At 37.5% G+C, this 21,107-nt stretch overlaps 1 protein-coding gene across 1 annotated transcript; it reads left to right on the plus strand.

Moving 5' to 3' along the window:
- Positions 1-901: 901 nt before the first annotated feature.
- LOC102821331 (steroid hormone receptor ERR2-like) lies at positions 902-19,664 on the plus strand. Its single transcript, XM_006834230.1, has 2 exons — positions 902-981; positions 19,169-19,664. Exons 1-2 carry the CDS (start codon positions 902-904, stop codon positions 19,662-19,664), a joined length of 576 nt encoding a protein of 191 aa, XP_006834293.1.
- Positions 19,665-21,107: the final 1,443 nt, after the last annotated feature.

Consider the following 21,107-nt stretch of genomic DNA (forward strand, 5'->3'; position numbering starts at 1 on the left):
TTCAAAAGCAGTTTAAACCCTATTTAACCACTTTTAAACAAGAGTTTCAGAAATTTGCAAGACCATTTTTTCAACCTCATGTTCAGAAATTCAAGAACCATATATGGTTTGGGTTTAGCTTCATGAGAACCATCATCTTGAAGAATGCTGTGATGTCTGTGGATGGCACTTGAGTTTAGCATCACTGCACATTGCCTTCATATGTAATATGCTGGCTCAGACTGGCTGTTAGAACTATTTTTAAAAATCAAGCTAGTTGTCACTGAGTTGATTCCAACTCATGGTTGTAAAGTGAACTGCACTTTATAGCATTTTCAAGGTTGTGATCAAATTTTAGAAGCACTTTTAGAGCTTTCTTTACATCTTTCTTTCAGGTCACCTCTAGGTGGGTTTGAAGTGCTTGGCTGCTAATTGAAAAGTTAGTGGTTCATAATCAACCAGCTGCTCCTTGGGGGAAAATTTTAAATGCGGTAGTCTGCTCTATAGATCACAGCTTTGAAAATTCTATGTGGAAGTTCTCCATGGTCCCTATGTGTCAGAATTAACTTGATGGCAATGGCTTCAATGGATTTGTTAAGTGCTTTACCGTTTGCCCTACTCAGAGACTCTCTTAGGGCTATTGTTGTTGTTGTTAAGTGCCTTTGAGTAGGTTCCAACCCACAGACACTCTCTATAGGGTTTGTGAGGAGTAGCTGGCTATTGGTGGTGATTATGTGCTGTGGAGTCGGTTCTGACCCATAACAACCCTGTACAAGGTTTCTCTCAGGGAACAGCTGGTAGTTTCAAACTGATGACTATGAGGTTAGCAGCCCGATTCGTAGCCACTACGCTACTAGAGTTCCTTATGTTGTTAGTCACCCACAAATAGGTTCCAACTCATAGCAAACCTGTGCGCAACCGAATGCAACGCTGCCTGTCCTGCACCATCCTCACTATCATTACGGCTGAGCTCACTGCTGCCGCTACTGAGTCAGTCCACAGGTACCGGGCTACGATTCCAACGCATATTTTGGGTAGACACAATTCTTAGTAGCCAAGAACTAGAAAATCAATGGAACTGCTATTTAATAATCCACAATTTCTTCATAGAAAGGAAATCAGTTTTCAACTTTGGAGACATTTGACATAATAATGAATCTACTGTATTGTAAGATCAAACCAAAAACTTTTAAAGCTTATTAAAGCGAGGCCAAAGGCCTGAGAGCAATTATATTATAAAATCTTTACTTCTACATTTGATTCTGATTTCCAAGCTAAATGAAGTCTAGATAAAACTAGTAAAAAAAAATTTTCAAGTTGGAAATCAAGGCAAAGAGAGTTTATTACTTTCATAACTGAACTGTAATTAAGAAAAGGTTCATTAACTTGGGGGCAGCTAATTCAACAAGAGCCCTTTCAGCCTTCAAATATTTCTTCTGTGATTGTAGCTGTGTGGTAGATAAAAGATGGCTACACATTCTTTGGCATTCCTTCCCTTAAATTTGGTAGGGCCTTTAAGACTACTGGAAGAGTAGAATATGGCAGAACTGATGTTGTACCAGTTTCCAGGCCGAGGCCAAAAGAAACTGGCAGTTTCCACTTCCTTTCTCATAGAATACTCACACATAAAGACCTGGACCACCAAGGAAGGACTCAACTACCCTGAGGCTGCCATGCCATCAGGAAGCCTAACGTAATCACTTAGAAACCTCATATAGATTAGAGTTTGTCTATTTTTCTGTCAAGTGTCAGATAGTAAATTTTGTAGGCTTTTGTAGGCCATGTCATTTCTGCTGCAACTCTCAACTCTACATATGAAAAGTTAGACTATATTATAAAATTGTGCAAAACTGTGTTCCAATAAACCTTTGTTTGTGGACTTCAAATTTCATGTAATTTGCACTTGACATTAAATATTATTCTTTTGTTTGTTTTCAATTAATATGCCACTTTTCTTTTAATCTTTTTCAGTCATAAAATTTCAAAATCTAATATTAGCTCAGGAATTGTATAAAAACAGACTATATTTGGCCTAAGGTGAGCAATCCCCACTATGCCTTATTCAGATTCTTGGTCACAGAATCATGGCATACAATCATAATGAATTGTTTTTAAACTGTATTTTAGAGTAACTTGTTGGACATAATATGTACTACTGGGGTGGCGCTATAGGATCGGCACTGGACTGTGAACCACAAGTCTGACAGTTTAAACCTACCAGCTGCTCCTCGGAAACCCTATACAGGGTTGCTATGAGTCGATGTCACTTAATAACAACACCATGATAGAAATATCACAAGTGTATGGATTTAATGAACAGAAATTTGTTTTGTTACAGTTTAGGAAACTGAATTCAAAGCATCAATTCTAGGGTTAGACTCTCTGTGTGGCCATTCTAGGGAAAGGTTCTTGTCTTCTCTCAACTTCAGTGCCTCAGTTCCGTGGCCATCTCCTAGTGGGGAGGCATCTGTTGTCCCCTACCTGTGCTTGTTTGCTTATTTCTGTGCTTTCTCTCTTTGTATGTCTCAAATCTGTCACACCCTATACTGACATTGTCTCATTAATATAAAAAAGAAAATCATATTCCCAAATGGACTACATCCCCAGATATTACTGTTAAGTGCCAGCCTGTCAGTACCAACTCATAGTGAACCTAAGAACTACAGAATGATATACTGCTGATGCTGAGCCAACCTCACAATCTCTATTACATTTGAGTGCATCACTGCTGCCACTGTGCTGATACACCTCGTTAGGGGTCATCCTTTTTATCTCCAATCCTCCATTTAACCAAACATGATATCCTTCTCCAGGGACTGGTCCCTCCTGACAATATGTTGAAAGTATGAGAGATGAAATTTGGTCACCCTGGATTCCAGGGAGCATTCTGGGTGTATTTTTTCCAGCACAGACTGGTTTGTTCTTTTGGCAGTCCATGGTACTTTCAATATTCTCCTCCAACACCATAACTCAAATGCATCAATTTTTCTACGGTCTTCCTTATTCACTGTCCAAATATCACATGCATATGAGGCTATTGTAAATACCATGGCTTTGGTCAGGATCTTGGCTGAAAGTAGAAATAAAAGAAAGAAGTTTACTTGTGCTTTATTGGGTGAGGTGAACCTTAGTCCTCAAACTGACATCTTTGCTAATAAACACTTTAAAGAGATCTTGTGCAACAAATTTGCCTAATGCAATATGTCATTTGATTTCTTGACTGCTGCTTCCGTGAGTCTTGTTGGTTGATCTGAGCAAAATGAAGTCTTTGACAACTTCAATCCTTTCATTCTGCCTTTGTTTCTTAGAGCTACTATAACAGAAATGTCACTAATAGGTGACTTTAACAAGAAGAAATTTATTTTCTCCTGATTTAGGGGCTAGAAGTCCAAATTCAGGGCACTCTCTTTATGGGAAGACTTCCTCTTTCTATTGACTTTGGGGGATTGTACTTGTCTCTTTTCAGATGTCATTCCTTGGTTCTTTAGTGGTCTTCATGTGACTTGGCATCTTCTCCCATCTGTTCTTTCTTGCTTGTTTTTGTGCCTAATCTGCTCTTCTGATATCTCAAAATTGGTTGGCTTAAGACATACTCTACACTATTCTAGTTTTATTAATACGGTTAAAAAAACAACACTTATTTCCTAATGGGATTGCATCCAGAGGCATAGGGGTTAGGATTTATAACATGTATTTTGGGGAAACACAATTTGATCCATAATAAGTAACAACAGATAACTGGAACAACCAATACAGCAAACATAGTAATAGAAAGATACATTTAATTTTTTGAAAACTTTATGACCAAATCACTAGTTCTACCCCTCCTAAATTACCATTATTTATTAGGTAATCTGAATTGGTAATTTTGAGTGTATTGATCAAAATAATTCTTTGTCTTGATATCACAAAGGTAATTTTATTATCAAAATGAGCAAATATAACATTTTTGCTAAACTAAAACCAAGAAGAAGATGAGTTTTCTGATTTGGCAACTAGAAACAAGTGAAAACCAAAGCTCCTAAATTCACATATCTAGGGTTGAAAAGAATGTGGGAAAAAAATCTCTTAATCTAGCCTATAACTCTCCTGTTGTGTCTGTCACCCAACTTTATTTCATTCTCCTTCTAATAACGCTTTAACTCCTCCTCTGCCTTGGCCGGTCTCAGTAATGTGCTTTCAGGAAAGCTAATTCCAGAACTGTCCCATATAAATCCAGTCTACACCAGTCAAAGTAGAGCATTTCCTGGTCAGAGGTTTTGGTCAGGGCACATAACGTCATTAGAGATACTATGTCCTTGGTGGTTTTAACTGGCATTTCTGAAAAAGACATTTCTTTTTTTTTTTTCCTGCTGTACTTAAATTTGAAGCAATAAAAAGGCTGCAGTTTGAATCTTCTCTTGCTACCATAAAATTTTTAAATCTGAAGACAGAACAACTTAAATGAAACTGTGGGAGGGTCAAAACAAAGAGATGCAAACAAACCCATTCTTAATGATATTTTTTCTGAGCTCGGTCCACTTATAGTCACGAACTTTTTAATCCTATATCAACCAGTAAACTACCTCTTCTCTTAAGCTAAATCGGGTCAACTTTTATGACAATTTCAATAGAAAGTGCCCTAATTTATTAATAGAGTCTCTCTAACAAAAAGAATTTTCTTTTCGTTTTAATTCTGTTACAAACATTGTCAAAGACACTAAGAGCACAAGGAAACATAGGAACAAAGTCCCTACCCACCAGAAGCCCACTATTTAGTCATGAAAACAAATATTTGATCAAACAATCAAAATGTAGTATGATGGAGGTGTTATAGCATTGTGGCATGAAGGAGGAAGTGATCAGCTAGGGTTGAATGGATAGTAGAAGGTGCAAAGAGTAACTGATAGTGTGCCAGTTCAAGGAAGGGCAAAAAGTATAGTCTAAGCAGAGGGGCAACATATCCAGATGCCCACCAATTTCCAGCAAAACACCTTTTTTGAGGAACTGCAGGTACTTCAATTTAGCAGAATCATACTGTGCATAAAAACTATTTGGATAGGTCACTTTCATACCATTAAGGGCCTTGGATGTGATACTCAGGATGTGGATTTCAGCCAGAGTGCAATAAGGTATTCCAAGCAGGATATGCTTATGATCAAATTTGGTAAATCTTTCGGTAATATGTACAGGGTGGATTTGACTAGGTGAAGACACAGTATCATGGCACAGAGATTAGGGCCAGGACCATGAAAAAAAACACTGTGGTTGATGGTAGAAACCAGAAGCAAGAGATATTTAAAAAATAGCTGTCAGTAGGAGGGGAAAGAATGAGAAAAAAAAACAAAAAAACTCTCAGAATTTTGCTTCAGTATTTAAATTAGTCAGATCTGTAAAGTTTAACAGTGACTGTGGATAAAGATAGAGACTTTCTATTCTCAAGCATCTCTAAATATTCCTGTTCTGTATCTTGGAAATCCTTTCTTCTTTTTTCCTCTAAACTACTAACTCATTTCTGTTGTCTCTCAACAGGAATGTTTCTTTTTGTTTTTTAGTTCATCATCATATCATGGTCCCTTTAATAAACTTTTGGTTGATTATTCCTTCTTCCTTTCTTTTGTTATTTCTTTCAATTTTTTCTTTTCTTTTATCTTTCTTTCATGCACTCAAAATGTGTTTGTTGTTGTTGACAAGTGCCATAGAGTTGGTTCAGAGTCATAGCAACTTGGTATATGGTTTACAAGGAATGACTGGTGGGTTTGAACCATTGATCTTACTTTTAGCAGTCCAGTGTTTATCCTACAGTACCACACCAAGACTCCCAGAATGTGTCTAGCAACATAAGATCCTGGTAGCGATCAGAGAGGGGAGTTGGATGTGTTGAGGAGTGCCATTGTAAAGTGAAGGTAAATAAGGAAAGAGTTCTCCCACCTAAAGACTAAGCACTTTTAGGACTAACTTCCGCTTCAGCATATGTCCTTGTGGTCCTCCACTGACACATGTGTAGGAAATGGCATCTTAGTCTCTAAGGCGTGAAACAGCAATGAAAGACTCAAACAACTTTCCACACAATTCTCTGTCACTTTTGATGTGGGAGGAAATGAGCTCAGGCTAAAATGCTCAACTTGTTTCACCATCCTAGCTGGCTGGTGCAGCTGCAAAGCATGTGCTGTGAACCCTTTGGGCTGACACTTAAGAGCCATAGATTCATTTGTTGTTGTTAAGTTCGGAGTCAGTTCCGACTCGTAGTGACCCTGTACAGGGTTTCTGAGGCTGTAAATCTTTACAGGAGCAGAAAGCCTCATCTTTCTCTTGCGGAACAGCTGGTAGTTTCGAACTGCCGACCTTGAGGTTAGCAGCCCGATTCGTAACCACTATGTTACCAGAGCTCCTTATAGATTCATTACTTGGGGCCATATAAAACCAAACACATAGCCACCTTAGCCATTAGGAATGTGGCCCCTGCTCCTCCTGCAGAGTGTCTGCCTAAGACACTACTCAACACTGTTGGAGGTTCCTTCAGAACTAATGAAAACCACTTCCACCGGTAAACTAAGCCTCCACTCACTGCAGATTGAGGGTGAGACCGAAACATGTGCTCACAGCAGTCAGTGGTTCCCCTTTTAATACAGGCTTCTAGTTTAGCCTTTTATAACTGCCCCTTATAACTTCCATGGGTTGGGTTGGATAGGGATGCTGGGATATGCTCTTTGCTGTCCCTGCCCTCCTAGGGGATGTCTCCTCAGTGGCTGGGTGGAAGAGATGGTATGGCTAGGACTGGATTCACAACCCAGGCTGTTCCACAAGGCTGTGCTCCAAGTCCACGTGAGCCAAGTTCAATGCCCAGGTTAAAGTCCCCCTGTGGTTGTGGTAGAGGCGAGGAGCAGAAGTTCTCTTCCTGCCACCTGACACTAGATGTAGGTTCATTTCTATATTGCATACACACCAGAGGTAGCAGCTCCTCCTAATCAGAGAGACCGCCTCCCCTCCCAACTCCCTGGACACATATCGACACCACACACATATCTGTCCCTGACTAACACATTATACTAACTCCTACACAGGATTACTCTTCATTCAAATAAAAGATGACTTGAGGACATCTGGAGTCAGTTGAAATTGCCTGCTATTCCCAGAAGTCCACGAGTGACACACGAGCTCCTATTTTATCTCTACCTTGATAAACAAATAATTGATAAGAAAACAAAAACATGAGTAAGTTAAACCTGGGCCATCTCAATGACAAAATTAACTTCACTGTATCAAGTACATTATGAAGAAAAGTACATATTTTAATCTCAGTCACCCTGGGTGATGCAAATTGTTAATGTGACCCAAAAAGTTGAAGGTTCAAATCCACCCTGAAGCAGTTTGGAAGAGAATCCTAATGATTTACTTTATAAATTCAGCCATTGGAAACCCTATGGAGGATCGTTCTACTCTGACACATATGGGTCACCATGAGTCAGAATTGACAAGTGGTTAAAAGAACTCAATTCATTCTATTAGTTTTATCTTTGTGGTTGGTCCTAACTGATCCAGGTAAATAAAATGAAGTCAGTTTTTTAGTTTGTTTGCTTGATTTAACCTTTGTTTCTGTGAAGTGCAAGAACCAGGTCCATGTTTTATGTGTTTGAAGATGGTGATTACTGTCTAATTATCTGGAATGAGAGCTTAAACTCACAAAGGGGCCATTCATACAAGCACTCAGTGTCTCCACACACATGGGCAAAACGCAGGAATTTTCCATGAAACTCACAAATACTGATCACCTTGTAAGCAATTTATGTATTCAAAACCTGAATGGCAAAGTGCATTATATGTAAAATTGACACCAAATATTACTTTTAAAAAGTAATGTCTTTTAGTTTACCTTGGTAGTGGCAGTGGTGTGCTGGGAAGTTGGTTCCAACTCATAGTGACCTTGCACAGGGTTTTTGAGGCTGTAAATCTTTACAGGAGCAGAAAGTCTCATTTTTCTCCTGCAAAATAACTGGTAGTTTTGAACTGCTGACCCTGAGGTTAGCAGCCCAACTAGTAACCACTATACTACCAGAAATTCTTCCACTATGCTACCAGAGCAATCTACATATAAGGACACTGATACTATATTAATATATGCATTTATGTTTACATAGAAATTATATATTATATTTACAACATAAAATATGAATCAACAATAATTTAAAGTCAGTTTTTATAAAATTATTTGTTTTAAAAGATTTGCTATGCCACACTGTAGTTAAAAGGAAATTTTTCCTAGGTTTTGCAACTTAATTTTCACAATTCAGTTCTTGATATTAAATAATATTAAGGTATATGTGATGTTTGTGGTATTGGTATTATAATGCTGTGGGAGAAGAGTCATAATTTTCTTTGGAAAATTTTCTTTGGATAGTCAGGAAGAACTTTTTAGAAGCAATATGTCATAATGTCTTTAGAGTGATTCTGAAAAAAATGATTGAAAGATTGATAGGCAAATAATGTAGAAGAAAATGCTAACAATTAGTGAATCTAGGTATGGGCTAGTGGGGATCCTTATAGAATTCTTTAGTTCTCTATTTTGTTAAAATTTTCATATATAAAAAAAGTTTAAAAGGATAAGTGTAACAGGCATGCAAATGTACTTTCCAGGTAGGGCTTTCAGTTAATGGTATCTTATTTTAAAAATTTGTTATTCATCCAGTGAAATACTGACTGTATTATGTAATATTCTTCACTTTGTTGCATGTGCAGTTGAAACTCAATTAAGAAAGACAAGGACACATTTGTTGATGTGTCTATCCATCTTCCAATGTAAAAACATCTTCTAATGTCTAGACAATATAAAATTGACATGTTTGTAGATGGATAGAAAAAGCAGGTTTTAGTAGAGAATATTTTGTAAAATACTATTTTTAGATGTATTTGTGAGTGTGTGTGTGTATGTGATTGAGCACAAATGTATAAAGAAATATCAAGAAGTATGTTTACCAACCGGGAAACAGTGATTGTGTCAGAAGGTTATAGAGCCAAGAGATATTATTCTCTTCTTTGGGCATTTAACATAATAAGAATTATAATATTTTAAAACACAAAGTACAATATAGCAAATAAATGACAAACTGATTTTAACCCTGCCTTATATGACAATTGCATAAATATGCTATTGATGGGAAATATATTCTATGTACACAGTATACATGACTAATATTAACTTTCTTAAGAGAATTGCAATGGTATTCCACTATTTTTAGTTGATTACTTTTTCTTTCTCACTTAGGAAAGCATTTGAGTATGGGTTCTTTAGTTCAAAGAATTTTAAATTCTACATACATAACTTCCTCCAACACTGCCTTTTCCTCTACATCTAAGGAAAGAATTGTTCATTTACTGTAAGCAGATTTCACTATAAGAGAAATAAGTCCAATCATTTCATTTTCAATGACAACTTTCTACTCATTTCAAGAATCTTTAGCAAGGCAGGCCTTTATGTTTCCTGAGAAAACATGCTTGTGACTTTCAATTCCACCTCATGGTGCATCTTATAAATGAATTGCACATGTAAGCATTCCATATAGACATATAGAATTACAATATGGAATAAATTAAAAGTTACATTGGTTGTTCAGTGTACATTCTTTTTCATGTTTATTAAAAGTGAGAATATTTCATCTTAATTTCTAACACCCACACCCATATTTGATGGGAGCAGAAAGCCTTATCTTTCTCCCATGGAGCAGCTGGTGAATTTGAACCAATGATACTCAGGGAGGAAGTCCAAAGTGCATTGAAGGGATTGGCAAAGAACAGGCACCAAGAATTGAAGGAATAAAAATTGAAATATTTCAAGAAAGTGAGGCAGCACAGGAGGCACTCATTCATCTCTGCCAAGAAATTTGGAAGACAACTATCTGGCCAACTGATTGGAAGAGATCCATATTTGTGCCCATTCCAAAGAGAGGTGACCCAATGGAATGCGGAAATCATCTGACAATCTCCGATATCATAAGAGAGTAAAGTTTTGCTAAAGGTAATACAGAAACGGCCACAATCATACATTGACAGAAAACTTCCAGAGGTTGAAGCTGGATTCAGAAGGGGCCACAGAACAAGAGATATCATTGCTGATGTCCAATGGATCTTGGCTGAAAGCAGAGAATATCAGAAGAATGTTTACCTATGCTTTAATGACTACGTAAAGGCTTTTGATTGTGTGGATCATGACAAGCTATGGACAACATTAAGAAGTATGAGTATTCCAGAACACTTAATTGTGCTCATGAGGAATCTGTACCTGGACCAAGAAGCAGTTGTTCAAACAGAGCATGGGAACACTGAATGTTTTAAATTAAGAAAGGTGTGCAACAAGGTTGTGTTCTTTCACCATACTTATTCAACCTGTATTCTGAGCAAATAATATGAGAAGCTGGGTTATATTGAAGAAAAATGTGGCATCAGGATTGGAGGAAGACTCATTAACAACCTGCGATATGCAGATGATACAACCTTGCATGCTGAAAGTGAAGAGGACTTAAAACATTTACTGATGAAGTTCAAAGAGCACAGACTCCGGTATGGGTTACATCCCAATGTCAAGAAAACAAAAATCCTCACCACTGGACCAATAAACAATATTCTTATCAATGGAGAAAATATTGAAGTTGTCAAGGACTTCATTCTTCTTGGATCAACTATCAACACTCGCAGAAGCAGCAGTCAAGAGATCAGACGACGTATTGCATTAGGCAAATCGGCTACACAGGAACTTTTGAAAGTGTTGAAGAGCAAAGATGTCAGCTTGAGGACTAAGGTGCGCCTAACCCAAGCCATGGCATTTTCAATAATCTCTTATGGATGCAAAAGCTGAATAAGGAAGTGAATAAGGAAGATCGTAGAAGAACTGATGCCTTTGAATTGTGGTATTGGAGGAGAATACTAAAAGTGCTATGGGCTGCCAAAAGAACCAATAGATCTGTTTTGGAAGAAGTGCAGTCAGAGTGCTCCTTAGAGGCCAACATGGCTAAACTTCATCTCTCATACTTTGGACATACTGTCAGGAGGGAACAGTTGCTGGAGGAGGATATCATTCTTGGTAAGATGGAGGGTTGGAGAAAAAGGGGAAGACCTCCAACAAGATGGATCAGCCAGGTGGCAGCATTGATGGATTCAAGTGTGGCAGCGATAGTGAGGTTGGACCAGGATTGGACATTGTTTCGTTCTGCTGTGCATGGGGTCGCTATGAGTAGTTACCAACTCGATGGCACCTGACAAAAACAACAACAACACCCATATTTATCAGTTGGTTACATGTTGTGCTGCTAACCTCAAGGTCAACAAAAGTAGTGATATTACCAGTGCCTTTCTTTCTGTACAATTCCATTAATTCTTCTGAGGAAACACATTCTCAAATAAAGATCAGAAAAATGTATTTATAATGACATGGTGGATAGAATCCAGGATGAAAAAATCAAAGACCCAGGGTTTAGTGTTAGCAGCCATGTGCAAATTATTTAACTTATCTGAATAAGTCTTAGTTTTGCAATTGGCAAAAGAAATTATTTGAACTTGGGGATTTCTAACATTCCTATAAGGAGCTCTGGTAATACAATGGTTAAGCACTCAGTAGTTGCCTGAAAGATCAATAGTTCATACCCACCAGTGATTCTTTGGGCAAAAAGACCTGACAGTTTGCTCCTGTAAACAATTATATCCTTGGAAACTGTATGGGTCAGTTATACTCTGTTGCTATCAGCAGGGAGAGGTAGGAATAGCATTGGAACTTCCAGTGAGCTCTGGAGTGAAAGAGAGATGTCATCAGAGCTGGAAAAAAAAAAAAAAAAGATTCTAAGGGGTAGCATAGAGAATGAATCAATGATAACACAGACTAAACTACTTCATTTTCTCACAACTATTTGAGGGCAATATGAAAAAAGCTGTAGTTCATAAATGGCAGAAAAGATACTGTGAACCTCTTCTGAGCATCAGGAGAGAATTAAATAGGGAACATATTTTACATTCATTTTAATTTCATACTTATTTAAAAACAGCTGCCTGAAAATCACCTATAACTAGTCTAAATCATCTATAATTAGTCTCTAAATTTTCTATGACATCCAGAATCCTAATGTTAATATATTATTCCATGTTATAGACTGAAACTCTAAAGGGTACAAACATAAGTCATTATTAATTAATCCACATACAATTATAACACAAATGTGTATTGAGCACTATCTATATTAATTAGAGGTAATACTATTATGGTAGTGGTGTAAGATTCAGAAGAAATTAAGAATAACTAAGATTAATCTTGAGAGAGAAATCAGGACTCCAAACAACAATAATAAAAGCTATAACAATCATTTACAGTTTAGTTGCTATGCACCAGAAATTATTCTACATACATGACTTCATTTAAGTTGTGAACTAGTGAGTAGTATGATAATAACCCCATTATAGAGCTGGCAAGACTAAGTTCTCAAAGCAAAGATTGCAAATCTGTGGTTATTTTATTGATTTGCATTATTTTATCTTTTTAATCTGGTATATCGCTGCAGGATAAGCACTGAACTGTGAACCACAGGTCGATGGTTCAAACATACCAGTTGTCCCTCAGAAAACTTGTACAGGGTGGCTATGAGTAGGAATTTACTCTACAGAAGTTAACAACATTTAAAAATATCACCACTTCTGTCAAACTGTCATTCTGTGGTGATTTGTGTACCGCTCAGCTCCTGGAAGATATGCCACCAGTATTTTAAATACGAGCAGGGTTACCTATGGTGAACAGGTTTCAGCTGTGCTTCCAGACTACAAAGAAAGAGGTGCACTACTTCTGAAAGAGACTATAAAGAAAGAGGTGCATTACTTCTGAATGTTTAGCCATTGAAAACCTTATGAATAGAAGTATAATATTATCAGATATAGTGACAAAAGATGAAAACATTATGAATAGCACCAGAATATTGTCAGATATAGTGCCAGAAGATGAGGTGAGAAGGCACTTAAAATATGGTTGGGGAAGAGCTGTCTCCTCAAAGCAGAGTTGACCTTAAAGAAAAAAATGGAGTAAAGCCTTTGGAACCTTCATTTGCTAATAATTAGGGGCACAAATCAAAATGAGGGGAAACAGTTGAAAGCATCCATTAATAATCAGAACATGGAATGTAAGAAGTAAGAATATAAGAAAACTGAAAGTTGTCAAAAAAAGAAATGGAATGCATAGAGATTGATATCCCAGACATTAATGAACTGAAACAGACAGCTATTGGCCATTTTTAATATGACAATATTACTACTCCAGGAACAATAAACCTAAGAGGAATGGCATCACATTCATCATCAAAAAGAACATTTTAAGATACATTTTGAAACACAACGCAATCTGTGATAGGATAATATCTATATACCTACAAGGAAGACCTGGTACGAATCGGGCTGCGAACCAAAAGGTCAGCAGTTTGAAATTACCAGATGTTCCGCGGGAGAAAGACAAGGCCTTCTGCTCCCATAAAGATTTATAGCATCGGAAACCCTGTATAGTGTCGCTTTGAGTCGGAACCAACTACACAGCACACAGTCACCACCACAAGGAAGACCAGTTAATACAACTATTATTCAAATTCACACATCAACTACAAAAGCCAGTGATAATGAATTAGAAAAATTCCACCAATTTCTTCAGTAAGAACTTGATCAAACATGAAATCAAGATGTGTTTGATAATTACTGGTGATCGGAATGTGAAGGTCGGCAGCAAAGACGAAGGTCAGTAGTTGGAAAATATGGGCTTGGTGATAGACATAATGCTTTAGTACACATGCAAAAATTTTGAAAGATCAATGACTTATTCATTACAAATATCTTTTTAAGCAAGAAAAAAGGTAATTATATGCATGGGCCTCATAAGATAGAAAATAAAGGAATCAAATTGATTATATCTGTGGGAAGAAACAATAGAAAACCTCAATATCATCAACAAAAGCAAGGCCAGGTACAGAACGTGGTACAGCAGACCATCAGTTGCTTATAATGCAAGTTCAGGATGAAGCTGACAAAAATTAAATCAAATCCTCGAGAGTAAAAACATGATCTTGAACATACCCCATCTGAACTTAGAAACAATCTCAAGAATGATTTAATGCATTAGACACTAATGACTCAAGACCAGAAGAGATGTGGGATGACATCAAGAACATAATACAGGAAGAGAGCAAAAGGTCATTTAAAAGACAGAGAAAACCAAAAAAAGGAAGAACCAAAATGGATGTCAGAAGAAACTCTTTCTGAAACTTGCTTTCCAGCATACAGATACTAAAACTAATGGAAGAAATGAGGAAGTAAAAGAGTTGAACAGAAAATTTCAAAAGCCAACTTGAGAAGACAAAGTCAAGTATTACAATGAAATGTGCAAACATCTAGAGTTAGAAAACAAAAAGGGAAGAACATGCTCAGCATTTCTCAAGCAGAAAGAACTGAGAAATTTAAGCCTCTACTAAAATATTGAAGGACTCCATGGACAAAATCTTGGCATAGATGAGTGAACAGAGTCACTGTAAAAAAAAAAGAAATTGTCAATGGTCAGCCATTTCAGGATGTAACACATATCAGCAACCAATAGTACTGAAGGTAGAAGCTCAAGATGAATTAATGATATAGGCAAATAAAAAAAACAAGGCTCCAGGAATGGATAGAATACAAATTGAAATCTTTTGACAAACTGATGTACCACTGGAGGTGTTCACTCATGTATGCCAAGAAATTTGGAAGACAGCTACCTGGCCAAATGACTGAAAGAGACCCATATTTGTGCCCATTCCAAAGAGGTAACACAGTGGAAGGTGGACATCATAGAATAGAGTTAAAATCACAGACAAGTAAAATTTTGTTGAAGATCATTTTTAAATGGCTGCAACAGTAAATCTATAGAGAACTGCCAGAAACCCAAGCCAGATTCAGAAAAGGAGGTAGAATGAGGGATACCATTGCTAGCATTAGATGGATCTTGACTGAAAGTGAGAATACCAGAAAGATGGTTTCCAGTGGTTTTTTTTTTTAAAAAAAACTATGCAAAGGTTTTTGACTGTTTGGATTATGACAAGCTATAAATAACATTTTGAAGAATGGGTATTCTAGAACACTTGATTATGCTCATGACAAAGCTGTACATAGCCCAAGAGGCAGTCGTTCAAAAAGAACAAGGAGATACTGAAAGTTTTAAAATCAGGAAAGGTGTGCACCAGGGTTGTACTCTTTCACCATACTTATTTAATATGTATGTTGAGTAAATAATCTGAGAAGCTGGATTACATGAAGAAGAGTCTGGCAACAACTTTAGAAGAAAACTCATTAACAACCTGCAATATGCAGATGTAGCCTTGTTTGGTAAAAGTGAAGAGGACTTAAATTACTTACTAACGAAGATTAAAACCACAGCCTTCAGTATGAGTTGCACCTCAAAGTAAAGAAAACAGAAATACTCACAACTAGACCAATAAAGAAAATCTTGACAAATGGAAAAAAGATTGAAGTTGTCACAGACTTTATTTTGCTAAGATCCACATCAACACTCATGGAAGCAGCAGTCAAGATACAATACGATGTACTGCGTTAGGTAAATCTGCTGCACAAGACCTTTAAAGCATTGACAAGCAAATATACCAATTTGAAGTCTAAGGTGTACCTGATCCAAACCACAGTATTTTCACTATCTCATATGAATGTGAGGGTCATTATGAGTCAGAACCAACTCTAAGGCGCCTAACAACAAAAACATTTAAAAATAAGATCTGCATAAAAATCATTATTTTTAGGATAAAAAAACAAAAGTTGTATAACATTGAGAGCCACACATTCTTACATAACAATCATTTACTATAGCTAAGTAATGTCTCTTTAAACAAGTCATACATTGTCTACTAATGTAGTTTTTTGTTGTAGTTAACATTTTGTTAATATATAATATTAGAAGTAAAATGGACTGCCAAAAGAATCTGTGTTGGGAAAAGTACAGCCAGAATTCTCCTTAGCATTCTGGAGGAAGACATAGTATCACGAGGGACTAGTCCCTGGAAAAGGACACTATGCTTGCTAAAGTAGAGGGTCAGTGAAAAAGAGGAAGACCCAAACCAGATGGATTGGCACAGTGGCAGCAGCAGTGAGCTCAGGAGTGCAACAATTGTGAGGTTGGCACAGGCCAGGCAATGGTTTGTTCCGTTGTGCATAAGGTCACTATAAATCAGTACCTACTCAATAGTGCCTAACAATAACAAATAATAATATTCATACATTCGACTATGAACAGACGAAAAGTTATAAGTTTAAATACACCCGAAGTGGCTCAGAAGACAGGTCTTGTGATCTGCTTCAGCAAGGTCCCAGCCTTGAAAACCCTATGAAGCTGTTCTACTCTACACACATGAGGTACCACGAGTCAACATCAACTCCACTGAAACAAATTACAACCAAAACAACAGTAAAATCCACAAAACTACATGTTTAGGTTGATAAATTCGTGCAAAGTTATTTTCCACAAAGTTAACCAGCTCCTAAATCAAGAGTCCATCAATCCCTCTCAAGCCTTCTGTACCCACTCCTAGTTACATCTCTTCCCCACTCCCCACCCCATTTACTGCTTTCCTTAGTCTAAAGCCAGGGATTCTATTGGCCTGTTTCTGAACTTTATATCAATGAGAAAGCAAGTAATTTACTATTATTTGTTTTTAATTGTGTTTGTGGCCTCTGTCTCTCAGCATTGCGTTTTTAAGATTCATTCATGTTAATTGTGCATAGTTGTAGCTTGTTCATTCTAACTGTGGTAAAGGATAGAATTTCATCCATGAACATACCAATTTTATTTATTCATTTAACTGTTGATAGACATCTAGCTTATTTCCTGTCTGGGACTATTGAAAATAAAGCTTCTGTGAAGTGAATATTCTTAAACATATCTTTTGGTGAACGTAGAATTGATTTCTTATATGAATTAGCCAAGAAGTAGAATCACTGGGACAAATGCTATAGTACATTCTTCTTTTGTAGATCTGTCAAAATTATTTCCAAAGTTATTGTGCCAATTTACTCTATCACCAGAAGTATGTGAGCATTCTAATTGTTTCACAACCTCACCAACACTTGGCGTTTTCTTTCCTTTCCTATAAAAGTTTTGGATTATGTTTTCATTTCTGTTCTTGTTGTCACTTTGGTTTTCTTGTTTTAGCTATTTCAATAAGGGGATGTAGCTGTATCACACTTGCTTTCAATATGTATTCCCATGATGACAAATGAAGTCAAGAAGCTTTCATCTGTCTGCTGCCATTTCAATACCCTCTTTTATGAAATGCCTATTAGTGTCTTTTACCCATTTATTGTTCTTTTGAGTTGGCCTGCCTTTCCTTAGTAATTTTTATAAATTCTCCATTCAGTCTAAATATGAGGTTTTGCTAGATGTATTTATTGCAAACCATTTTTTTCCTAATATGCAGTTTGACTTTCACCTCTTCCCCTTAACGATGATTTTTTAATGAATAGAAGTACTCTATTTAATCATAATCCAATATGTCATTTTTTTCTTTGAATAATAACTTTCATGCCCTGTTCACAAAACCACAGCCTGCTTCAAGTTTATGAAGATAGTATACAATATTTTCCAAAAATCATTGAAAGCAATCAAAATTCAACTAGGAAAGAGAAGCCTCCTAAAAGTTGAGTTCGCATTAATGATGTGGCTGGAGCAAAGCTTTCAGGGCCTTCATTTGCTAATGGAACACAACTCAAAATAAGAAGAAACAGCTATTAATAACTGGAATATGGACTGTACAAAGTATAGATCTAGGAAAATCGGAAGTTTCAAAATTGAAATGGAATGCATAGAGATTAATATCTTTGGCATTAGTTAGCTGAAATGGACAGATATTGGTTATTTTGGATCAGATCATGATATGGTTTATTACACTGGGAATGACAAATTCAAGAGGAATGGGATAGCATTCCTCATCAAAAAGAAACTTTGGAGATCTACCTTACAGTACAATGCTGTTTGTGATAGGATAATGCCTATATGCTTACAAGGAAAACCAGTTTATACAACTATTAGTCAAATTTATGCACTGACTACCAAAGCCAAAGATGAAGAAGTTAAAGTCAACTTCAGTCTGAAATTGATCAAACATGCAATCAAGATGCATTGATAATTGCTGGAGATTGGAGTTGGAAAGTTGGAAACAAAGAGGAAGGAAGATTTTTTGTAGTTGGAAAACATGGCCTTCGTAATAGAAATGATGCTGGAGAAAACATGATAGAATTTTGCAAGACCAACAGCTTCTTCATTGCAAATATCTTTTTATCAATAACATAAACAAGACTATAAATGTAGACCTCACCAGATGAAACATATAGGAATCAAATTGACTTCATCTGTTGGGAGAGACAGTAGAAATGTTCAATGTCCTCAGCCAAAACAAGGCTAAGGACAAATTACAGAAAGATCAGCAATTGCTCATATGCAAGTTAAGGTTGAAACTGAAGTTCAAGAGAGCCAAAATACAATTTTGAGTATATCTCACCTGTGTTTAGAGACTATCTGAAAAAAAAAGATTTGATGCACTGAACACTAATGACCAAAGACCAGAGAAGTTCTGGGATAACATCAAGAACATCATACATGGAGAAAGCAAAAGGTCCTTGAAAAGACAGAAAAGACCAAAGGAGATATCTGAAGAGATTCTGATACTTGGTCTTGAAAGTAGAGCAGCTAAAGTGAACAAAAGAAATGATAAGGTAAAAGAACTAAACAGAAAGTTTTCAAGGGCAACTCAAAAATACAAAGTCAAGTATAATAATGAAATGTACAAAGAACTGGAGTTAGAAAACAAAACAAGGGGATACTCTCAGTATTCTCAAGCTGGCAGAATACTGAACAATGCAGGAAACATCAAAAGGAGTTGGAAGGAATACACCAAGTCACTGTACTAAAAAGAATTGGTCAATGCTCAATCATTTCATGAGCTTGCCTGTAGTCTAGAACTGATGATATTGAAGGGAAATTTTCAAGTTCTACTGAAGGCAATATCAAAAAACAGTGCTCCAGGGAATTCACAGAATTGGTAGAGGGTTAACAAAAAAGAGGAAATCCCCTAAAAAGCTGAATTTATACAGTGCTACAATAAACATAACAACTAATGTGAGAATGGCTCTTGACCAGGGAGTGTTTTGTCCTGTTGTACATAAGGGGGAACCAAATGAGCCTGCTGCAGAGCCCCTGGATGGAGATTCTTATCCTGGGCATTGTGTACCACTCAATGCCTTATGATGACAAGCTAGTGTACCCTGAGGACTACATCATGGATGAGGAGCGTTCCCATCTGGTGGGGCTGCTCCAGCTCTACTGGGTCATCCTGCAGCTGGTGCGCAGGTACGAGAAGATCAAGGTGGAGGAGGAGAAGTTTGAGACTCTCAAGGCCCTGGTCCTAGCCAACTCAGATTCCATGTACATTGATGACCTGGAGGCTATCCAGAAGCTGCAGGACCTGCTGCACCAGCCGCTGCAGGACCACGAGCAGAGTCAGTGCCACGAGGAGCTGCGGAGGATGGGCAAGCTGCTGTTGACACTGCCCCTGCTGCTGCAGATGGTGGCCAAGGCCTTGCAGCACTTCTACAGCGTCAAACTGCAAGGCAAGGTGCCCATGCACAAATTCGTCCTGGAAATGCTGGAGGCCAAGGCCTGATGGGCTGCCCACAGACAGACCCACGGACTGCATGGAGACCTCCACAGCCACCAGCGTCACCCTTCAGCCCTGTGTCCTAGCTCCCAGCAGGCCCAGGGGAGGGTCTCCTGGCTCAGGCTGTGTGTGCACAGACTCCTGGTGCAGGGGGTGGGGTGGTATGGGGGGCAGGGCATGGGGCTGCAAGCATTCATTGACAGAGAACTTCCAGAGGTTCAAGCCATATTCAGAAGAGGCTGTGGAACGAGGGATAGAGATCATTGCTCATGTCCTATGGATCTTGGCTGAAAGTAGAGAATATCAGAAAGATGTTTACCTGTGCTTTATTGACTATGCAAAGGCTTTTGATTGTGTGGATCATGACAAGCTATGGGCAACATTGAGAAGTATGAGTATTTCAGAACACTTAATTGTGCTCACGAGGAATCTGTACATGGACCAAGAAGCAGTTGTTCAAACAGAACATGGGAACACTGAATGGTTTGAAATTAAGAAAGGTATGCAACAGGGTTGTATTCATCTGCATATTGCAGGTTGTTAATGACTCTTCCTCTAATCCTGATGCCATGTTTTTCTTCAAAGAACTCAGTTTGTCAGATGATTTGCTCAGCATACAGGTTGAATTAGTATGGTGAAAGAATACAACCCTGTTGCACACCTTTCTTAATTTTAAACCATTCATTGTTCCCATGTTCTGTTCAAACTGGTCCAGGTACAGATTCCTTATGAGCACAATTAAGTGTTCCAGAATATTCATACTTTGCAATGTTGTCCATAGCTTGTCATGATCCACACAATCGAAAGCCTTTGTGTAGTCAATAAAGCACAGGAAAACATCTTTCTGATATTCTCTGCTTTCAGCCAAGATCCATCAGACATCAGCAATGATATCCCTTGTTCCATGTCCTCTTCAGAATCGTGCTTGAACCTCTGGAAGTTCTCTGCCAACATGCTTGCAGCTGTTTCTGTATTACCTTTAATAAAACTTTACTTGCATGGGATATCAAAGATACTGTCCGATGATTTCCACATTCCATTGGGTCACCTCTCTTGGAATGGGCACAAACACGAATCTCTTCCAATTCTTTTAATTGTCTGTTCCAAAAAAATAAGCAAATCATTTGGCAAGACTTGGATTGTGCAGGGAAGGAACATGGGAGAAAAGTCAAGTCTCCAATCTGAATACCAAAAAGAGAGTTCCTTAACATCAAAAGCCTATTCTTTTTCTATCTCCCTATACCTGTTTCTATTTCCCTATACCTATGCTTTATTGACTACGCAAAGGCTTTTGATTGTGTGGATCATGACAAATTATGGACAACACTGAGAAGTATGAGTATTCCAGAACACTTAAATATACTTCTGAGAAATCTGTACCTAGACCAAGAAGCAGTTGTTCGAACAGAGCATGTGAACACTGAATGTTTTAAAATTGGGAAAGGTGTG

The sequence above is a fragment of the Chrysochloris asiatica genome, unplaced genomic scaffold (assembly GCF_000296735.1).
Source record: "Chrysochloris asiatica unplaced genomic scaffold, ChrAsi1.0 scaffold00009, whole genome shotgun sequence".
NCBI lineage: Eukaryota > Metazoa > Chordata > Mammalia > Afrosoricida > Chrysochloridae > Chrysochloris > Chrysochloris asiatica.

Bases quoted from the DNA above. Each gene is read 5' to 3' on its own strand.
- LOC102821331 (XM_006834230.1), top strand. From the start codon at position 902: ATGCAACGCTGCCTGTCCTGCACCATCCTCACTATCATTACGGCTGAG. The intron at 982-19,168 runs GTACCGGGCTAC...GTTGTACATAAG, and splicing joins GCTACTGAGTCAGTCCACAG to GGGGAACCAAATGAGCCTGC.